General features: G+C 40.9%; 1 protein-coding gene across 4 annotated transcripts; it reads left to right on the forward strand.

Annotated features, from left to right (window-relative positions):
* The first annotated feature begins 1,635 nt into the window (after positions 1 to 1,635).
* arhgap17b (Rho GTPase activating protein 17b) lies at positions 1,636 to 20,107 on the forward strand. 4 transcript variants are annotated; one of them, XM_079565475.1, is made up of 21 exons: positions 1,640 to 2,057; positions 5,683 to 5,722; positions 10,297 to 10,401; positions 11,385 to 11,461; positions 11,588 to 11,699; positions 13,061 to 13,137; positions 13,224 to 13,326; positions 13,645 to 13,713; positions 13,791 to 13,872; positions 13,948 to 14,075; positions 15,136 to 15,247; positions 15,334 to 15,415; positions 15,668 to 15,748; positions 15,909 to 16,022; positions 16,101 to 16,192; positions 16,292 to 16,430; positions 17,039 to 17,299; positions 17,735 to 17,856; positions 18,164 to 18,559; positions 18,831 to 18,872; positions 19,303 to 19,420. In XM_079565475.1, exons 1-20 carry the CDS (start codon positions 2,005 to 2,007, stop codon positions 18,836 to 18,838), a joined length of 2,253 nt encoding a protein of 750 aa, XP_079421601.1. In that variant the 5' UTR covers positions 1,640 to 2,004; the 3' UTR covers positions 18,839 to 18,872; positions 19,303 to 19,420. The 4 variants fall into 4 exon arrangements, with proteins under 4 accessions (XP_079421602.1, XP_079421599.1, XP_079421601.1 ...); XM_079565474.1 differs by having other exon boundaries at positions 1,641 to 2,057; positions 18,831 to 18,882; positions 19,303 to 19,443; XM_079565473.1 differs by lacking the exon at positions 18,831 to 18,872 and having other exon boundaries at positions 1,639 to 2,057; positions 19,303 to 20,104.
* The last annotated feature ends 129 nt before the right edge of the window (positions 20,108 to 20,236 follow it).

The following is a 20,236-nucleotide window of genomic DNA, read 5'->3' on the forward strand; positions in this document are numbered from 1 at the left end:
TGTGTCAACGGGTGTCCAGCACCAAGGTAATCAATTTAAGGCGAGACACAGCAGGTGAACAGGACAAAATGCATCAATTCAGCAAAATCAATTTCAAACTGTTGCTTTTCATATTGGATCTAAATATAACATAAAAGAACACTTTCTTAGAGACATAGAGATATCTTATTTAGTCTTTGAATAACTTGGTTATCACTGGAAAACTCTGGAAAAAGATGCCTTATTTTGGGGGTTCAAAGCTCAATAAAACAGGTTAGGAAAGAGATATTGAAATTATATAGATTAGGGCTGTCGATATTAATTGCATTAATCGCAAAAACAATGAATCGCAATTAATTTAATTATCCCATTTCAACAAAAAATATTTTCATTTTGTCCTTATATTCTACTTCATGAACCTAAAAGTTTAATCGCGATTAAAAAATGTATCTATTGACAGCCTTAATATAGATACACATTGTTATGTACAGACTGGAGGATGTCTTTGCTGGTGCTACTTTTAAGTGGGGACGTTGCCACCACAGTGTGTGAAAAATTCATTTTGAAGTTACACATTTCCATATAAATGTTGATCAATGTAATAAATATAACTATACAGCCTTATTGTGAAGAAGTTTAGGCATTTTGTTTCAAGGTGAAAATGTAGAGAGTAAACTTGCCCATGACCTGAAAAATTAAAAGTAAAACATTGCAAATTGTGTTTGAGCTTAAATAAAGAGCATGTATTTCTCTGGTTTATTGCAGGTGAAGTGTTTGGTTGTCATATTTAGAATATTTTTGAAGTAAATAATATAAAACTAGTGAGAGTGCACTGAATGCAATAGCATAAATATTAAGCCACAGAAGTCTATTAGTGTTGTAACTTGGTAGCCTGTAAAATAAATCTAAAACTGCAATTAATCTGATACACACAACCATATTCAGTTATATTTCCTACAGGGATTTGTTCATAAATCTCAGTCTGCAGCTTCCCCATCACTTAAGGTTGTTTGTAATACAGGTTTATGAATATTCTGCACAAGCTACACAGTGTTTCTGATCGTATTCAGTATTGATTTCAACCTCTCACTCTTTCAGCTGAGGGCAAGTGGTCAACCTAACAATAGGGCAAGGTAATCATGCCAAGCTCCATAAGAAACACATAAAAGGTCGCCTACATTGTGCTGTATAAATTACATATGGTTCTAAATATAATAATAATATAAGTTAGTATTTAAGTTTGTATAAAAGAACAACATTCAAACATACAGTAGGCTATATCCGATTTAAAATGTAACCCAAGGTCCACTAGATGGCGGTAGATTATAGTCATTTGTCCTGCTCATGTGGTCATATCTGTTATGACTTCACAAATGACTGTATATCCTTAAGTATTCTAAACCAAATCAGCCTAAAACATATGTTGAATGGGTGAGAAACGTCTGAATGTGGGTAGGCTACTTTTATTTAGGTTAGGCCTATGTTTGCAAAAGCCTGATCAAGTTGAATTGTTGTGTGTTTTCATACCCAATAAGCGCTCTGCTGTTTAGCACATAAAAGCCAAACTGTTTACTAACCTCAGTGTTACCACAAAGTAGATCAATACTCTACTTTACCATGACAACATGCCAGCTAAGGCTGAGTCACTTTCCTTTCCTCCGCTGAGCTCTGAGTATCACATGTCAGCGGGGCCTGCAGCGGCAGTAGGGAAGTGAACGCACTTCCTCCTTCCTCGCGCACTGCTTGAACCACTTCTCGGGACGTGTCAAACGGCTGGATATGGGGGTCCAGGGGCCACACCGGAACACTTTTGAGTGACCTTTTGTTTTCACCTGGGTTTGAGTGGGACGGGTCAATGTCACCGGGACACGAGCGGACTGAACAACAGTGATCGGAGCGCAGTCTTTTCTGCACAATGGCTGCGACGTAACTTTACTTTTTCTTCTGCTTGTGCAAGAAAGAAAAACACAGCGTTCAAAGGTGTTGGCAGTTTTTACGCAGAAAAGAGCCAGAAGAGAAACGACCATGAAGAAACAGTTCAATCGCATGAGGCAACTCGCCAACCAGACGGTGGGAAGGTGGGTTGGTTAACTTACGCATTGTTGCCAGTTGATGTAATGAAGTTTTTCACTTGGGTCACAGTGTTCAGGGGGAAACAAAGCCTATCGATACAGAGCCACGGGAGGAGTTGGGCACACACTGGGCTGCACTGAGTGTTGAGATTTTCCAATCAGCAAAATGTTGGTCAACTTTCTTTGCTCTGACTTAAGGCCATTTAAGAGTCACCTGCAATGTATCCACAATCCAAATGTTGCAACCATAATCAAAGCCTCATCACTGAACCTACAGCCTGTGCCTGATGTGTGACTGTCCTGATGAAGGGCCTCACCTGTGGGCACCTCAGACTGGACAGTGTCTTTCTCAGTTCAAATTGACAGTCTGAGTCGCTATAGTAATTACAGCATTACACATTAAAAAATGCTGATGCAGAAAGTTTGAAGTTGGGAATATGAGGGAAGGTTAGCGAGCTACATGAAGCATGGAGCAAGCCCACAAACACACCCAGCAGTGATTCATGCACGCCATTACTTTCATCTGCAGTGGTCTGTGGCCCACCAGATAATCATGTTAACCAAAGAAAAAGCTTCAAAAATGATTCCTCGTTTATGTTGTTTTAAGAAAGAAGAAATTGGAAAAATCAATTGGTTGACAGTATGGTTTTAAAACACTTCCAAAGAATAAATCACGAGTGAATTGATTTGAGTGATGATTAACAGAAGTCCATCAGGACCAGTGTGAGTGAGTTTATCCTCATAGAGCTGAGTCTCACACACAGGAGGGGCCATGCTCAGAGTTTTTCTGGACTAAGCGTTTCCATAATTGTTGATGTGGGACACTGGCTTGTATTTTTGGAAAAATAAAACACAAACTGAACTGACCTAGAGAAGCCAGTGATTTGCGTCTGATCAGTTATTACATGCACAGTACTAAGAGAGAAGCCGGCAATAAAGCATGTTTTACTGCAGGGCTCTGTTGTCCATCGTACTGTTGGGTGATCTATTCTTGGACTTAATGTGGCTGCTTAGAGTCGACGTATGCTTTTGTCAGATCAATGCTAATTTAATATTGACAAGAAACTAAAATAGAACATGCATACTGTCATTTCCTCCAACAGCCTGTGGTGTAACATTATCACAGTGATTAGTTGGTGGGTGTCCTGTCTGGAGGATTGTATTCAACAAACATTTACACGCACATTTGAATGGCATTGAACAGCTGCCTTTCTTTTACATATCTTTTGCGTATGTCAGCTCTGTGAAATATGGCGTGACTCAAAAACATGATTGTGATTTATGTACACGCACAAACTGGTCTCATGTTTTAATGGCAATTTTTGCTCATCAAAATCAAGCGGATTATGTGTAGGCCAACATCACAACAGAAATCGCCAAACAATTTCAGTTTAGCAATTTATAGAGTGTTTTTTAGCAATTTAAGAGTGCCCTGAGTTCGAACAGGCACCTCTGACACTGGTCAATCTTGTGGGACTGGTTTGATCGAAATCTTTTCTTGCCAGTGGCCAGTTACTTTGACATGCAAAGCATTTTGCTGCACATTAAGCCCTGGGGCTTTATTGTGGTTGCTGTCCCATCTGTTTATCATACAAATAATGTGTTGTTAGATAGCATGTACCTTATATATAATAACTATTGATGCTTGTGTTGTCACTGTATTGATGTTCCTCCTAAACATCTATAAGGATGTCCCTATAATGAACAGACAGGATGTTTTATGTCTGGTGCCCTTCCTTGCACAAATGTCAGTTTATTCTGGTTAAACCTTTGCTGGCCATTATAATCTAATCTAATCTGAGCGGTCAACCTCATTTAAATGTTATTGATATAGGTTTTAAAATTTTAAAACCCTGACCTCCATTGTAGGGCTGCACAACACATCGCAAAAAATATCGTATCGCAATATTAGGTGATGCAATATCTGTATCACAAGAAGCAACGTCACTAAAGCCTTCATCTGACTGAGGTCGACACAAGTTCAGTTTTAGTTACACATGTTCTAATTTATCTTCAGTGTTAGTCTTGTTTTGGTCCTGATGTAGTGTTTGATGTCTTGTTTTGACACAATTTGCTGAAAAACAAGTTACTTATGATTTGTGTTTAATTAGAATGGAACATATCGTGTTGAAATGGTTTAGTGAAATCGCAATAATATCGTGATATATCTTACAGCTGTATCGCATATTGCAAGTTACCTCAATATTGTTCAGCCCTACGCCGTTGTTTCTAATGAGACCTTGCGGCCTTGTTCATTAGCTCCACTTGTAACAAGCATTAGGTAAATACTCCTGTAATTGATCCCTGTGAGATTCAGATGTATGTCTCTGTGGTGAGGGAAGGGATGTGTCTCCAGAGACTACAGCTGGGATGGTTTCTGTGTAAGTGGGCTAAATGATGTCATTTCTGCTGCCCAGAAGAAACTTAAACCAGGGCCTATCTCCTACTGTGTTAAATAGTGATCACATAAAACACATTTACATGGAAGTAGTGCTGCCAATTTATCATTATTTCAATATTAGCTGTCGGGGCAACATCCATATCACAAGAAGCCAAGATACAGTATATCACAAAGGCACAAAGGTCTTCAATCTGGCTTAGGTTTACGCATTTAGATTTAGTCCTTTTACGTCCTTATTTGGACTGTTGCTTCAAATTCGATATCTGTTATTTCATGAAACATTTTTGAAATAGTCTAGTATGTCCCCAATAGTATTGTTATTGTAATATTCAAGAAACATCTTATCTACATGGAAGATCATCTTTCTGTCAGACATTTGGCACGATGCCCCTGTCCTTCACAAACAGTGCTCCCTTGTGCAGCATTTTTCGGGGGGTATATCCTGAATCGACAGTTCCCGCCCAGTTCCACACGCCTTCACTGTTGCCATAACAAACAAGGTACAGATGACAGAACAGGAAGTTGTGTTGGGACAGGGCGGAGGAATCTAACAGCTCTGTCATGGAAAACAGCCACAGGAACCAACTCCATCAGCTTCAACAAATGACATAATGAAATAACAAAACAAAAATCATCATTGTCTTAATAACAACAAAATCATCCTCTGTAAAATACAATTGCTTTGGTAATTCTGTGCATATCATGTTATACTTGATCAATAGTTAGATGGATTTGAAATGCAAGGATCAACACTACACTATAAAATTCAAAATGGCAGTCGTAGTATTTACTAAATAATAGCCTCTTTCTCCATTGCACACTGACTACCAAGGGAAAAGGGACTGGAATTAAAAGTTCTGCTGGTTTACATACTCGAGGGCAGGGGTTATACTGTGCAATTAAATTACATCATTTAATTGCACAGTATTAACAATATTATGTCACAAATAGTGATTCACAAGAACAGAAACTGCACGTTCCAGACTTCACATTGCCAGAGAGTGAATTGTTCTATTTTTAGGACAAGTCCCAGGGAGTACCGACTGAGAAAGTCCCAAAGGGCACTGATCCTGCTTGAGAGAGAAACTTACACCTTTTATATATTCCTAAAAATACAGCGCATGGTGGAATGTTTACTTGTGATTGCAGAGATTATTCCACAGGCATAACAGTGGGACTAAGTTATTAACCAATGAGCTGTTGCACTAAATCTGATTGTTTTCTTCACAGAGCTGAAAAAACTGAGGTGCTCAGCGATGATCTACTACAGGTGAGATTTTATTATTTGCTCATGACTTTGTATATTTGAAAATGCCAGAAATTAAACACATTTACAAAATCGATATCTATTTGATACCATAGTTTTGTGTGATGACCAAGATTTATTTATTTTTTAAATAATCTGTAAAATAGATTGATTAATAAAGTCAGCGTTTTCAGGGCTGATAAGGCAGATAAGGCTGGACATGAGCAAAATAGAATATTTAAGAAATAAAAATCAATTACAGTTCAGTACTAGACTTAAAAATGTCATGCATGTAGATTCTCATTTAGGAGAAAACGTCCATTCAAAGTTACAATATCCCAGTTAAATACAATTCTTGTGTTCTCTTCTGAAAGCCAATGACTGGCCTTGTTGTTTAATTATATGCTCTTGAAGACAGTTCGGTCCTTCATAGTTTTTAGTTGCGAGCTTTTTGATTCATGAAGGGTGTTATTCCCTGAAACACCCTCATCGTTTAATGCAGTGTGTCTGACGGTGCTTTTATGGTTGTTTTGGAAGAGACTGTAATGAAATGTAATCCAGGAGACTTACAGTTTCCCATGAACACTCTGTTAAAGCGTTTAAGCCTCGGCTGCAGATGCCAAGTCCATCTGGAGGCTCCAAAAACTATTACATTTTTTTCTTCAAGTCATTCGCTCACTCTTGCATCACTTCATCAGGAGTTGGCACTGAAGAGGCCGTATTGTTCGACTCCTGTGTGCGGCAGAAGAAAGCTTTGGAGAAGAACTGAAAGGGTTAACGTTTGTGAGGGAAAAAATCCTTGTACAAGCCTTAATTAGTCGTTTTATGACAGGCAGTCGTGAACTTTGAACCCTGTATGGCTTACTGGTGGGTGTGCGAGCGACTTCATGAATAGTCTTTATGTATTTGTAAATTTTGTTTTCATTTCTGTGCAAAAGTCTTTGATAAGTTTTTTTTTGAGATAGGCTTTGACTGACTGAATCTCTCGCAAAACACTGCACTTAATCATTTTGTCCTTGGTCCCTTATTATACTTTGCTGAATACTGTATATCGCCAAAAGTACAACAAACAAAGTCACCCCGCCCTTTAAGTGAATGTGTTTTTTTTCCCCCTTTATCACCATCTTTGGTCCTTGTCCTCATTGACTGGAGATAAGGGAGTGTTGGACAATCCTTCACTTTTTGGAAGGAAAACCGCAGTAAAATCACCAGCAGCACTGTGGTCATCTGGACTTGAATAGACCAAAAAGACCCAAGTTTAATTGACAAAATGTGTGTTCTCGCTCCATGTTTTTTGAGCATGAAACTTGACACTGGTCTCCACGGTCTTGTTTAGGCACTTTCCCATTTTTTTCCATGATCATTTGCGTTGTCTGTGGATCTTGCTTGGACTTGTCTGCATCGTTGACAGAGACTAGAACTGCTGGCTCTAGACACGTGGTGCTCTTTGTTTCTATTATGTTACATGTTGAAATCAAAATAATATGTCATAAGCATAACCTCGCCGAGAGGGCTAAAATATGAACCGCCACACTAATACTATTCGGATTGCAGTCTCGATGGAATGCTTGAATTTGACTATTGACTAGATTTGAATTCCCTTTTTTCAAAGTTTGTTTTGAAAATTGAACCAAATACAATACATTACCAACCACAGAGCCTGGCCTTAACCATCTGTAAACTCTGGTCAATAATAATTTCCCTACATGTACGTCTGGGTCTGACCTACCATTCAGCGACTGGGGGAGGCGGGTGTTGTAGGTGATGTCAAGCATTTGCGCCGCATTTTCCTGTTGTAGTTGGGCAATGGATACGAAAGTGGGATGGAAACTCTTCAATCCGTCCTGGCTCAGCTCCCAAATATCCAGAAATTAAAATTGAAGCCTTGGAATGCGCAGGAAATGACCCCAAGAGTTATGATAGCTGCTTCACTCACTCGAGGGCATTACATACGTGACGACCAAACGGTAGTGAAAATCAGATCCAGTCGTTTTAAAGGAGTTCACCCCTCCCACCTGATAAAGGAGCTCAATTGTGAAAGTCCAGACCCTTGTACGAAACGCAACGATTACGAGGGTTTGGTAAAACCAGGCTACCAATCACCTCACCAGTTCCACACTCTGGTTATCTCTTTACTTCAGGTCAATCAATCAATCTATCAATGGTTTTGTATAACCCAATATCATAACAGGAGTTGCCTCACAGGGCTGCACCGAACATTAAGGCAATAAAACAAAACAGTAAATAAGACAGTGAAAAGTTCAGGCGAATATCCAGGCAAACATAATGTCCAAATAAGCGTTGGCAGCAGGTCGCGACGAGTGGCGCGGGTTTTTCCCCCATTCTTAGACTCTCCAGCACGGCGAGGAAAAACTCAAAGACCCAGGAGGAGAAAAGAGAAACCTTGGGGAGAACCACAGAAGGAGAGATCCACTCCCATGGACGAACAGGCTATAGAGACCCAGGGCCGAAGGGGGTCTCCCTCAGAAGACTGGCCAAGATCGCAGACCGTCCACTTGATCTGTCACTTAAACCAGTCACATTTTAGCTTTGTAGGTCACATGTCAGAAACTACATGGGACCCATTGTAGAGTGGACGTGTCACTGCCTACACTACTACCTTTATCCCTGTGAAAAAGAGAACGGGCTGACTCTTGAAACATTGGCGGTCTATGTCCAAAAATATCCGGGTTTGTGGGACTATAGTTCACCACTGCAACATAACAATGCCTTTTGCAAAGAAAGGTGCTTACGAGTCCAGTACATTAATCATGTTTGAAGAGCTGGCCCTTGCATCATCTCACTTTGTAAACAGCCATTTACATCAGCGGAGTAGACAGTGGGATTTCCCAGTGTATCCCAGCTCTTTTGTCCCGCCCACACAGCCGGTCTGTTTTATTGGCCTTTTTGGCACTCGGTAAGATGTCTGGATGCAATCAGAGTGTCTCCTAAAAGAGCTGCACTTCCAAGCATTAATCAGGACCTGTGATCAGCTGCACAGTGAGCGGGGTCTGTGGGATCCAGCCCAGGAAGATGAATTCCAGTTGTGGTCTGGCCCAATGGAAAGAGTCGAGGAGGGGGCTCTGTGCCTTATGTGCCATAAAGGAAGAAGTCACTTTGTAGCTTAAAAGTAACGGAAGAGGGAGAGTTAAGAGATGAGAATCAGTAAAGAATTAAGTCTTTTTCGAGATCTGTCAAAGGCTGTGTATGCCCAAACAGGAAATGTCATTCCTGCCTAGTTTTGGGGTTTTTTTGTGCATTTTTAATACTTTTGAAAATGCTTTGCTTTTGAGATTAAGGTTGTGATGAAGGAACATGAACATAAGTTTCTGTTTTTATTAGAAATTGAAAGGATATAGTCAATTCAACATAATTAGTGCATGGGGTAATCGTAGACTCGGACTTGAATTTGAACAGTCATATTAAGTCCGTTACATCAGCAGCCTATTACCACCTCACATTGCTAAAATAAAAAAACATAGTGTCTCTGCTCTGGCTTCCTGTCGCTCAAAGTATAGACTTTAAAATAGCTCTGCTGGTGTATAAGTTGCTTCATGGTCAGTTACCAAAGTGTATATAGCTGATATGTTACAGCCGTATGAACCACCTCGGGTCTCCTGGTGGTTCTGAGAGTCACCACAAAACACGGTGAGGCTGCGTTTCAGTTTCATGCAGCAAAGATCTGGAACAGTCTCCGTGACGATGTGAGACAGGCCTCAACTCTGACTATGTTGAAGTCCAGGCTGAAAGCATGGTTATTTCCTGCTGCCTATGGCAATTATTGAACGTATTTTAACTTAAATAATTATATAATCATGCATCTAGATATATATGTGTGTATATTTTTATTAGGTATTTGTATACATTGATTTGTTTTTATTGTATTTTCATTATTTTTCTGTGTGTTTTGGTGTTGTGAGGCACATTGAGTTGTCTCTGATATGAAATGTGCTATATAAATAAACTTGCCGTGCCTTGCTATGCATTTAAATTAACTTTGGTTCTTGTAAATGGAAAGCATATTTTAAAGGTTCATTATGCAACTTTTTATAGGGGGAAAAAAAGTTTTTAACAGCATTTTAATGTTAATGTATGTACCGGAGTACCCTGTATGTTTCCTCAGGGTACTCCGGTTTTCCCTATCACAAAAAACATGCACAATAGGTTAATCCTCCAGCCTGGTGTTTCTGACCATTAGCCTGGTTTCAGGTGTGGAGATGGGTCCCCCAAAGTTGCACTTTTGAAATTAAATGTATGCTCCAAAATACTTGAAATAGTTTGTGAGTGTTTGATGTGGAATGTTATTTTTTATTCCATATATCTTATTTTGTAAACATTTTTGTTTTGGACCAGAGTAACCAGTTTAACGTGACCTAGCTTTACTATGAGGATTCCAATGTTCAGAAACTCTTTGTAAATCAAAGCTTCCAATTCTCTCTTAGTTTTTGTTATTGCCCTGTATGTAATTTAGCTAATGAGCTTAAAAGCCCCAAAAGTGTCTTGGAGTTTCTATCACCACCTTTTAACCTTACCTTGTCCATAAAATACAGTAAGAATTCAACTCATAGCCATATGTTTAACACTGGTGATCTTTGCAGATTGAGAAGCGAATGGAGCTGGTACGATTGGTGTCCCACAACGCTCACAAGAGGCTGGTGTCCAGTCTGCAGGGACAGCTGGGCACAGACACTGAGAAGCGACATGTAAGTCCTCTGGCTTCATGTGACTTTACACTGTGCTCCGGGACTTTGCACCGTCGTAAACGTCTTGTTACAGCTCTGTAAACAACATGCCACAGAGCCTCATGTGGAGAGATGCGGCTCTGACAGGAATGCAAAGTGATTGAGTGTGACTGCAGTGTCAGTGCTGTTCGCAGGGCTTCGCTATCGTGTGGAATGAACACGGTGCATCTCTGCCTATTATGCAACACTGATACTCACAAGTGAAATATTCAGCTTTTGGCCACATGCCTGAAATTTGCTCTGCACAAGACACAGCATTCGGCTTTTGCATGGATTCAGAAACTGGGACAAAATGTGTGTTTTTACAAAAAAAAATTTAAAATTATCAGCAAGACTGTTTAACATTTTTAAATTAAAACTCAACCACAAAATTGTAAGAAATATTTTGACATTTAACCAGCATTACCTTGCAGTCTTTAGTAAGTGTACATTTAACTAAAGACTTCAAATACATAATAGGGAATATTCTGTGTCCTTAAAGCCACACCGTGTAGAATTTTACCCAAAAAATAAAATTGAAATACAAGCTTTTATTTTATGACAGATATTTTCAGCATTGAAAAACACCTCAAACAAACATGTGATTTTGCTGTGAGCGGCTCAGCTCTCCTAAGACATGACATAACTTTACCGGGAGTGGGTACGTCTCCAGCTCGTTTCCATGGAGATGTGGACAAAAGGCAGCAGAATTTGAGATTCTGGTTAGGTTCCCATCCAAATCCATTCATTGATTTCTCACTCCAGTAGTAGCATTTCCTGTGTCAAGCTGCTCATTAGGAGCATGTTTTGTACTGATATCGACAGTATAGTCCAAAATGTTACGCAGTGTAGCTTTAAGTGTGTGCAATGATTAGGACAAAACTATGATAAAGTCTGAAATTCAAACAGGCTTCATATTATTACATAAATCCTCTATTAAACATGTGTCTATCTCTGATTTGTAGAAAAAGCTGCCCTTGACAGCATTGTCCCAGGCCATGCAGGAGGGGTGCAGTCAGCTGGGGGACGAGAGTGTGATCGGGTGAGAAGGAATTGAAAAATTAATCCTTTGTGTTTCGTCACAGCTACTCTAAAATCTGAGGTTGTTGCTACTGTTACTGGAGTAAATATAGTTTTAATGAGAGCTGTGCTTCTTTTCTGTGAGCAGTAAAATGATGGACGCCTGTGGGGAGGCTGAGAGCAGATTAGCCACTGAACTGATGCATCATGAAGTTCAGCTCGAGCGGGACATCCTGGAGCCGCTCAACCAACTCGCAGAGGTACATGTTGTCTACATTACCACAATCAACATCAGCAACCTTTTTTTTCTATTAGTAAAAATTCTTCACTGATTTCCCTGTAGCTTCCTCGGTGTCTCTCCCGCTCTTTGCCTCCTTTCACCCTAAACAGCATTACAAAGCAAAAAAAGTCATTAAATAAATTATGCCAAAACTAAGGCCTCATAGCAGAACTAAGTAACTTGTTTACCTTAATAAATCCTTTCCGTCGTCCCTCTGGGGGGAATACAAGTGTTAATGGGATGAGGGTCGTTGGTGTAATACACATTAATGGAATCACGAAGAAGCAGCTAACAGGGCAAAGCTAACTGCAGGCTAGCGCCACTTATACAGTATTTACAGCCAAGTTTGAGTGAAAAAGATGATCTCCATTGTGTGATTGGATGTACAATATCCCTCTCTCCCTTTTGTCTTTTTTGTCAGTGTAGTATTTACTCTCGCGGACAATTAATGAGTAAAAAAACTAACATGCTACGACACCTGCAGTGGCGCTTATGGCCTCTGGGGGCATGAGTTCTGCTTTAAAAGTCATTAAAAACCATTAACTTGAATTCAAACTTGCATTAAATCAACATTTTACTGTGTACATTCATCAAAAATATAAAAAAAATACTATGGTTTAAAGCAAATTCAGATGCAGTTTTAAACAATAGTTTTTGAAATTTTGCCTAATCTTTAGCTCAAAAGTGGCCTGTTTGTCCAATTTGGTTTTAAATGTCAAGATTTCCTGTCATTCCTGTTAGATTGAATGTTTACAAATCTTAGAAAATGAAATATACCAAGACGTTTTGCATTTGTGGAATAAAGAAATATTGTAGTTAGGCATTAAATGTAGTAACCTTGCAAAAACAAAAAAGTATTTGATAAAGATTTGAAAAGTGACAAAGGTATTCAAACCCTATATATTAGAGTGGGCAACGTCAGGCCGTCAGGACTTTGGAAAACATTTGCACATACTAGAGGCATAACGACTTCATAAAATACTTCAGAGATACTGAAAATGTTGTTCAAGCCTAAAACTTCCTATGGGAGGATCCCCAGATGATCTGTTGGTATTTGTGCAAAGCAACGATTAATTTTCAGTTTATGTTTGTTGATATTTTTTATTTGTGGAGTTTCTTTTTTTTATATCAAATGATAATTCTGTAGTTTTACCATTTTCAGTGTCTCACTTCAAAATAAACCCACCACTATCTACAACTCGCAAAGGCAAAATGTGCATCATATGCACAATATAAACAATTTTTACATAAAATGTTTGCTCATGGGCAAGTTTCCCACTGTTAATTTGCGTATACAAAACATGTTCGTTCACGTCGCTGAAGTCACTGTTGTTCTGGCAGGTGGATATTCCTAATATATTAAAGCAAAGGAAGCAACTCGCTAAACTGGTTCTAGACTATGACTCTGCCAAAACAAGGTAACAAAGTTCACTTTTACTGAACTAATGATTCATATAGAAGTTACATGCAGGATATTCTTCATCTTTTCTTATCTATTTTGCAGATGGTACCAAGCAACAAAGTCTAGCAATCCAGCCATGGCAGCTAAGGTCGACTCCCTCAAAGATGAAATGGACGAGGCTCTTAACAAAGTAGAAATCTGCAAGGTTAGTGTTTGTGTGAGCTTGCAGTCGCTCAGGAGTTTTCTATGTTATAAAAGGTTTTTCAAGCATTGTTTTCTGTAACGCAAGGATAGTGACAAACATATGACTATAGTGGGAGGAAAATGTATGTGAACCCTTTGGAATTTCTCCTATCCTAGCTCTTGGGAAGGAGGCAGATTGAATATGCTTGATTAATCAAACATCTGTTAAAATAAGCAGTATGGTTTTTCATAAAGGAGCTACATTATTAGATGGTTCAAAGCTTGGACTGATATCAGTTTCTTTGACATTGCTTTACATGCACTGTTTTCAAACCTGCAGGATCAGCTCTCGGCAGACATGTACAACTTTGCTTCCAAAGAGGGAGAATATGCACGCTATTATGTTTTTGTGAGTTCCCCTTCAATCTAAACTTAATGATTTCCCTAAACAATCAACGGAACCTAATTAAACCTACACTTTTTCAGCTGTTGGAGGCCCAGGCGGACTTCCACCGACGATCCCTGGCAGTTTTGGAGGCAGCTATTCCAACCATACAAATACAACAAGGTAAGATAATCTTTTCAGCAGAAGTATATAGTATGTGAAGTGAGTTTGGCCTTTTACTGTTATCTGCTTTGCCAGACTCATGGATGGAGAAGCCTGCCTTTGGTACAGCTTTAGAGGAGCATCTAAAGAGGAGTAACCGGGAGATTGCCCTGCCATTAGAAGCCTGTGTCATGATGCTTCTGGAAACAGGAATGAAAGAGGAGGTATGTAAGATGAAGACATAAATAAAACATAATTTAATCATGGGTCACTCGTAACTTTGCTGAGAGCAGGATATTACCAGCTTTGATTAGAGTAAAGTGTCCAAACATTTCACTGTATGCCACTGCTTTATTTTGAAAACTCACTGCAAAAATACTAACATACAACCTGGAATGTTCCTCAGTGTGGCTTTCAACCATAGAAAAAAAAAGAATAGATGTCTCCTGCTCACTCCTCCCCGCTTGCCACAATGACTACGCTCAAGGGGGAAATCATGGCAGGTTTACAGACTCCTCTCCCCAGCTCTGACGAAGCATGTGCCTAAAAAGGGCATAAGGGCGGGATCTTCACTGGCCCTTGCGTGACGTGTAGTCCGCGCTGCTCCAATACTAACAGTCCGGCCCTCATTAGTACAAGATTTCGAAAACAAATTCTTCGGAAAACCAGCCTGGTCCCCTTAATTGTAACTAACCCAGCGTTATCACTGGAGGAATATCTAGCTGTAGAAAGTTTAAGAAAATTAGGGACCAGGCTCTAAAGTTGTTTTCAGTGTCTAAAGTCCAATGCATTTCAATGGGGGACTAGCAGCGATGTGACGGCACTACAGCAATGGTGGAGCATTGGCGGCCCCTAGTGTTGTCGCCAAAAAGCAGAGCAGCCAGCAGCCATTGCTTTCAACAAAGATTTTTCCACACACTGTTATTGTTACATTTAAACTGAAATGTAACTTTTAGATAGCCATATGAGGAAAGCACCCAAAAGGAGATACTAGGTATGTTGCATCAAAAAGGGTGCTATTTTTGGCTTATAAAGTGATCCTATGCTGAGAATACTTACTGCTGATTTGCCATTTTAGCCGAACAGGAGTAGTAACTGATTTCGGACATTATTTAATTGTAAAATGTCTGGTTTTAAAGTGAGAAGTCTCAATTCCTCTGTCCCATGTTTGGTAGACAGTACAGTTTATAAACTTCTTCTTTCTAGATTGAATCACTTCTTGAATTTTTCAGTGTGAAACTAGCCTGTTCCTGTCCTAAACATGCACGCATGGTTTCCCTTCAGGGCCTTTTCCGAATCGCTGCTGGTGCCTCTAAACTGAAGAAACTCAAAGCAGCACTGGACTGCTCTACGTCACAGCTGGAGGAGTTTTACTCAGATCCTCATGCTGTCGCTGGTATGTGCGTTTCAGAGTTTCAGACATGAAGGACCTGTCTCTCTAGATGTTTGCTTTAGTGCGTCTCTTGTGCTGTGTGTTCGCAGGAGCCCTCAAGTCGTACCTAAGGGAGCTTCCTGAGCCTCTTATGACATTTGGCCTGTATGATGAGTGGACACAGGCCTCCAAGTAAGACAAGTGGACATTTCTCCTACAGCGAAGTGTGTATTTAGTGAATAGTCAGTTTACATATTGCCATACCTATTATGTAGCACACTGTTGTCAAAGGCCACATATTGTGGAAGTGTGTGCAGCATGATCGGTGGTCTATACAGTCAAACAAAGTGGGTGTATTTGTGAGCAGTTCAAAGCATTCCTCACACCTTCGTTTAGGCTTGGAACCATGATGCCGCACTAACAGGTAAATGACCTGTGTTACAGTGTGCCAGACCCCGACAAGAGACTTCAGGCCTTGTGGGTGACATGTGATCATTTACCAAATCCACAGAAGACCAATTTCAGGTAAGACCTTTTTACCAAATCAAATATTGATTTTCTTTGTAAAGTAGTATATTATAGTGTTGTTGAGCCCGTGATAATTAATATCCAAACTGCCTAGGACTGTACCTTTTATACACACCGGGGACAGGGACAATTTTCAATGGGAACAATTCTGTTGTAGGTATTTGGTGAAATTTCTAGCTAGACTCGCCCAGGACAGTGAGACTAATAAGATGACTCCAAGTAACATTGCCATTGTCCTGGGACCTAACCTGCTCTGGCCAAAGACAGAAGGGTGAGTAGTTCGAGCAATACAAGCATAAATATAAATGTAGAAGCTGTTACTAGTCTTGCCTGTCTCTTTCTGTATCAGAACCTTAGCAGAGATGGCAGCTGCCACCTCTGTGGCTGTGGTTGGAATCATCGAGCCCATTATCCAGCATGCTGACTGGTTCTTCCCTGAAGGTAGGACATTTTTGGCCAAAGGACCTCGAGAACATTACATTTAGTATCTGTAAAAAGAGAAGAGAATTTAATTGTGTTTATTGTTATTTTTTCTAACAGACATTGAATTCAACGTGTCGGACATGTTTGCCCTGCCCTCTCACCCGCCCACCCCAGACCCTGAACCCAACCTGGAGAGGAAGCGTCCAGGCAGCCAAGGGGCCCACGAGGGGGACACTCACCCCCCCCGTAAAGACAGGTACCTGTCCCGGGCCAACCTGAGCCTCAGCCTGCCGCTCACCCTCCCATCCCGCCCCAAGACACTGAGCAGACAGGAGTCCAAGGGGGCCGTGTCAGCGCTTTATGTAGTGGCTGACGAGTCCATCCGAGTGTCTGAGACCCCACCTGGAGACCAGCCCTGTCCCGAATTCAAGCCTGTGTCATAAAGCTTTTGAATTTAGTATCAATCAAGTGAAAAAGGGAGTGATTTGTGCAAATGTTAAAGCACTGCTGGCTTGTTGTGTTTGTTTAGATTGGTAATCACCTTTACTATTTTCCTTCACAGTTAAATGCTGCTCAGACCTGTTCTTGTGTGTTTCTCTTTTGTATGTGGTTTTGTATTAAAGCTCAGGTCAACTGCAGGAGCTGTTCTGTTTTCTGTGGGCTTTCTCTGCGTTCCTTCCAACAGCCTCTGCTTTAGCCTCATCTCAGCTCGATCGTTCTGTATGAAACTTTCATTAGCTTCTGTGCTGTGGGTTCTGGTTTCTTACATGGGAAGTGGCCTCAGTTTGGGTTTCTGTCTGTCGGCCGTTGGACTTATGTTGTGTGGTTTGCCCTCCTGAACTCTCTCCCTTTACCCTTCACCAGCACCGGTAACAAACACCCAGAGCCTGCTCCTCGTAGATCCGGCACTGTGCATAAAAAGCAACCACAGCTAACCTCACCCACATTTCAACCCCCGTTGCCCCCTCTGGAGGCGTGGGGCACTGCGCAGCCTGAGCCTCAAGCTGTGAGTCCTGTGGCAGAAGCTGAGCTGAGTGCGGGCACTGCTGCTTCTGTTGGGGGCCGGGCCTCTACAGTCGCAGAGCAGACTCAGGTTGTAGCCCAGGTCAGCACAGAGGAGAGCAGGTAAGATCAGCAACAGCTCGGCAATGGCAACGCCGCGCCTCTTGCCTGCAGCCAATCAGCTTTCTTGGAGCTTTCCCCTTGCATTTTTGTTGTTTGTGTGATTTGTCTTTGCAGTTCACCTGTTCAGAGAAAATTAAGGCACTGTTCACTGCACTGATGTGTAATGCAACATCAAAAACGAGAAGATGCTTAGTTCAAAGGCCACTTTTATTCCACTCCATGTCCAATATTGTATGTTTGTAACAATCATGTTCCAGTCAGTGTGTTTGCCCCCCTGTTTGATGTCTGTCTCATTGTTTGATTTCGCATGCACAAAATAATGATTCTGTGTATACTTCAATTGATCATAAACATACGATTTATCAAATGTGTGATCTGATTACAGCAACCACCCTATTTCTCACAGGTTAACCTCAAATGCTCTTATTTCCACAGTCCTGCCCGAGAGCTCATTTCTACACCCCCTCCCCAGAGAAACGGGTCGGTCCATTTAACAGTAGGCACTCCGCATTCTCAAGGCGGGTCCAGGGGGGCCAGCCCACATTTGATGCGAAGAGGTGAGATCCATTTAGCTGCAGTGTCATCATCACTTATTCTAACATTTACCACACTATTGGTCCTGCATGTTATATTCGCACTGTTACTACTAGCTACACCCCCGTAATAATGTAACCTTCTGCATGTGACAACTCATGTGCAGAAGGACAATGGAAGGAAATGGTTGTTACACATTTGACACTCGGGGAGCTGTAAAGAGAAAAGCACCGAAAGGAAATAATATTCAGTAAAGCTTAAAATGAGCATAACAATGTTAAAGAATGTTAAGAATTGGGAATATTTGAAAGCATGTTAAATTGTTCATAGGTACAAAGAAGCAGGCTCCGGCACCTCCCAAACAGGCGAGCCCATATGCTTCTCAGTCCAGTAACCAGGCACCAGGCTCCCCTCATCACCCCCCCTTCACATCGAGACGTAATCCCAGTAAAGAGGCTCTGATCAGTGCACCGAGTCACCCGCCTCCGCAGCCTCCTCAGCCCAACCAGGCCCAGGGCGAGTCAGAGTCAGAGCCCCCACGGACACCCACCCCTCCAGACACTCCCCCTCATGACGGGCCACACCCGCTCCAGCAGTACGGCTCCTTGCCCCGTCCTGCAAGGCCTGCTCCAAAGCCACGCCCACGGCCCAGCATGCCCCCACCACCACAGCCTGGGGCAAATGACAGTAATGGGATTTTTAACTCCGCCTCCAAAATCATCACAGGTAAAAAAAAAAGTGTATTTTGTCTGAATGGAAATGTTGTTGTGGTAAATTCAGGAAGATGCTCCATTAACAAGTTAGTTTTGTCTCTAGGTGTCTGAGTGGCAAAAATAATGCAGATGACATTTGTTGATACAAATATGTATCAAGTTACTATGGCTTTGTGAAAGGGCCTGGTAGCTTTGTGGTTTTGGTGTCGATGTGTTGTCGTGCTTACACTTACATAATAACTGTGGTGATCTGAAGCATGATGGTCCATGTGTAAATATTCCAGATGTGTGAGCGGCTGGCCTGCCTCTAAGAGCAGCTTTGCAAGGCAGGTTATGGTAAGGATCTCTCTGGCTGATGCATTAGCCCTGCTTTGGTTCAACTGCATGTGTTACTGTGTGGGGTGTGCTATTAATGAGTCTTTTAACGTAATACATGCTTATGCGAAGGCATACATGTACAATGTTTGTCAGTGTGTCTCTGCTCTCCTATTAACAAGACTGACATGCTTCCCTCATCTCCTAACAACAGCCTTCAGTGTTGCACTGATGCTTTGAGCTTGTCCCATAGTATTAATGGCATCTTATGCTGTGTGTATGTTTCAGACAGTGTGTGTTTGCTGTGAAACAATAACACACGTGTGTGAAACGTGTGTATCTCATCCATATTGTGTGTTCCCGTTTGGTTTGAAACATCCCTTAAATGGCCACATACCATTACTAGCTGTACTGACTACATTTGTACATGTTCTTGTGTAGATGCAGGACCAATTGTAAAAGGGATTGGTCGAGCCTTTGTCCCAGTGATGACAGTGGACCAACCAGAGGAGCGCTCTGCTGGTCAGGAGCCTGACTCTACCCCTCCGACAGGCGTGGCGTTAACAGAGAGCACAGCTCTGTGAATGGGGGGGATCCTGCTCAAGCTTTTACGATTTGAATATTCATATTTAAATCAGCAGCAGCTTCAGGAACAGCTGCTACTTGTGTTCTCTGCCTAAACACCACAAACTCTCAAACTTTTACCAAACAACGTTCGCTCTTGACAGTATGCTGTGGTCTAAGACCTAATGTGACGTAAAGCCTCATATAGTGTCCTTTTTGTTTAATTCAATTGTAAAAAATCTAAATGTTTTTATTAAATGCAATGTACACAGATATTTATCAAGTGCTAACTGCAGTAAGACAGAAAAAGACCAAAAAGTAAGTAACCAAAGTTTAATCAAAGTTTTTAGCTTTACATTTGGACAAATGGAAAAAGTGCAATAAACAACCACTTTCTGTGATATGCAATTTTATTTAGCCAATACTTAATACTTGTATTTTTCAACAGACATTAAAGAACATTTGTGGCTGTAATATTATTTTTTTTCCTATGCCAAGGAGCGTGCTTTATGCGTTTCCTGATTCTGGTGGTACATTGCAGAATTATGAAATACTTCCCTTAAGTTTGATTGCTGTACAGAAAAAGCCAAACTATTTTTGTACAAATTTAAGCTGCCAGACAATCATTCCTCTTTTGGGGTATTTTTTTTAATGCCTTCATTGTTTTTTGTTGTTGTTTTTCATATTTTTGTCCGCACTGTGTTATCTTGAGGTGCATATAAAATGAATAAAGTTTCAATATTTCCAACTGCCTGCTTTAGTTTGTTATGATAAAACATACACAAAAGAACAAATGTTTAGATGTATAACA

This window comes from Gobius niger (genome assembly GCF_951799975.1).
Source record: "Gobius niger genome assembly, chromosome: 10".
Lineage (NCBI taxonomy): Eukaryota > Metazoa > Chordata > Actinopteri > Gobiiformes > Gobiidae > Gobius > Gobius niger.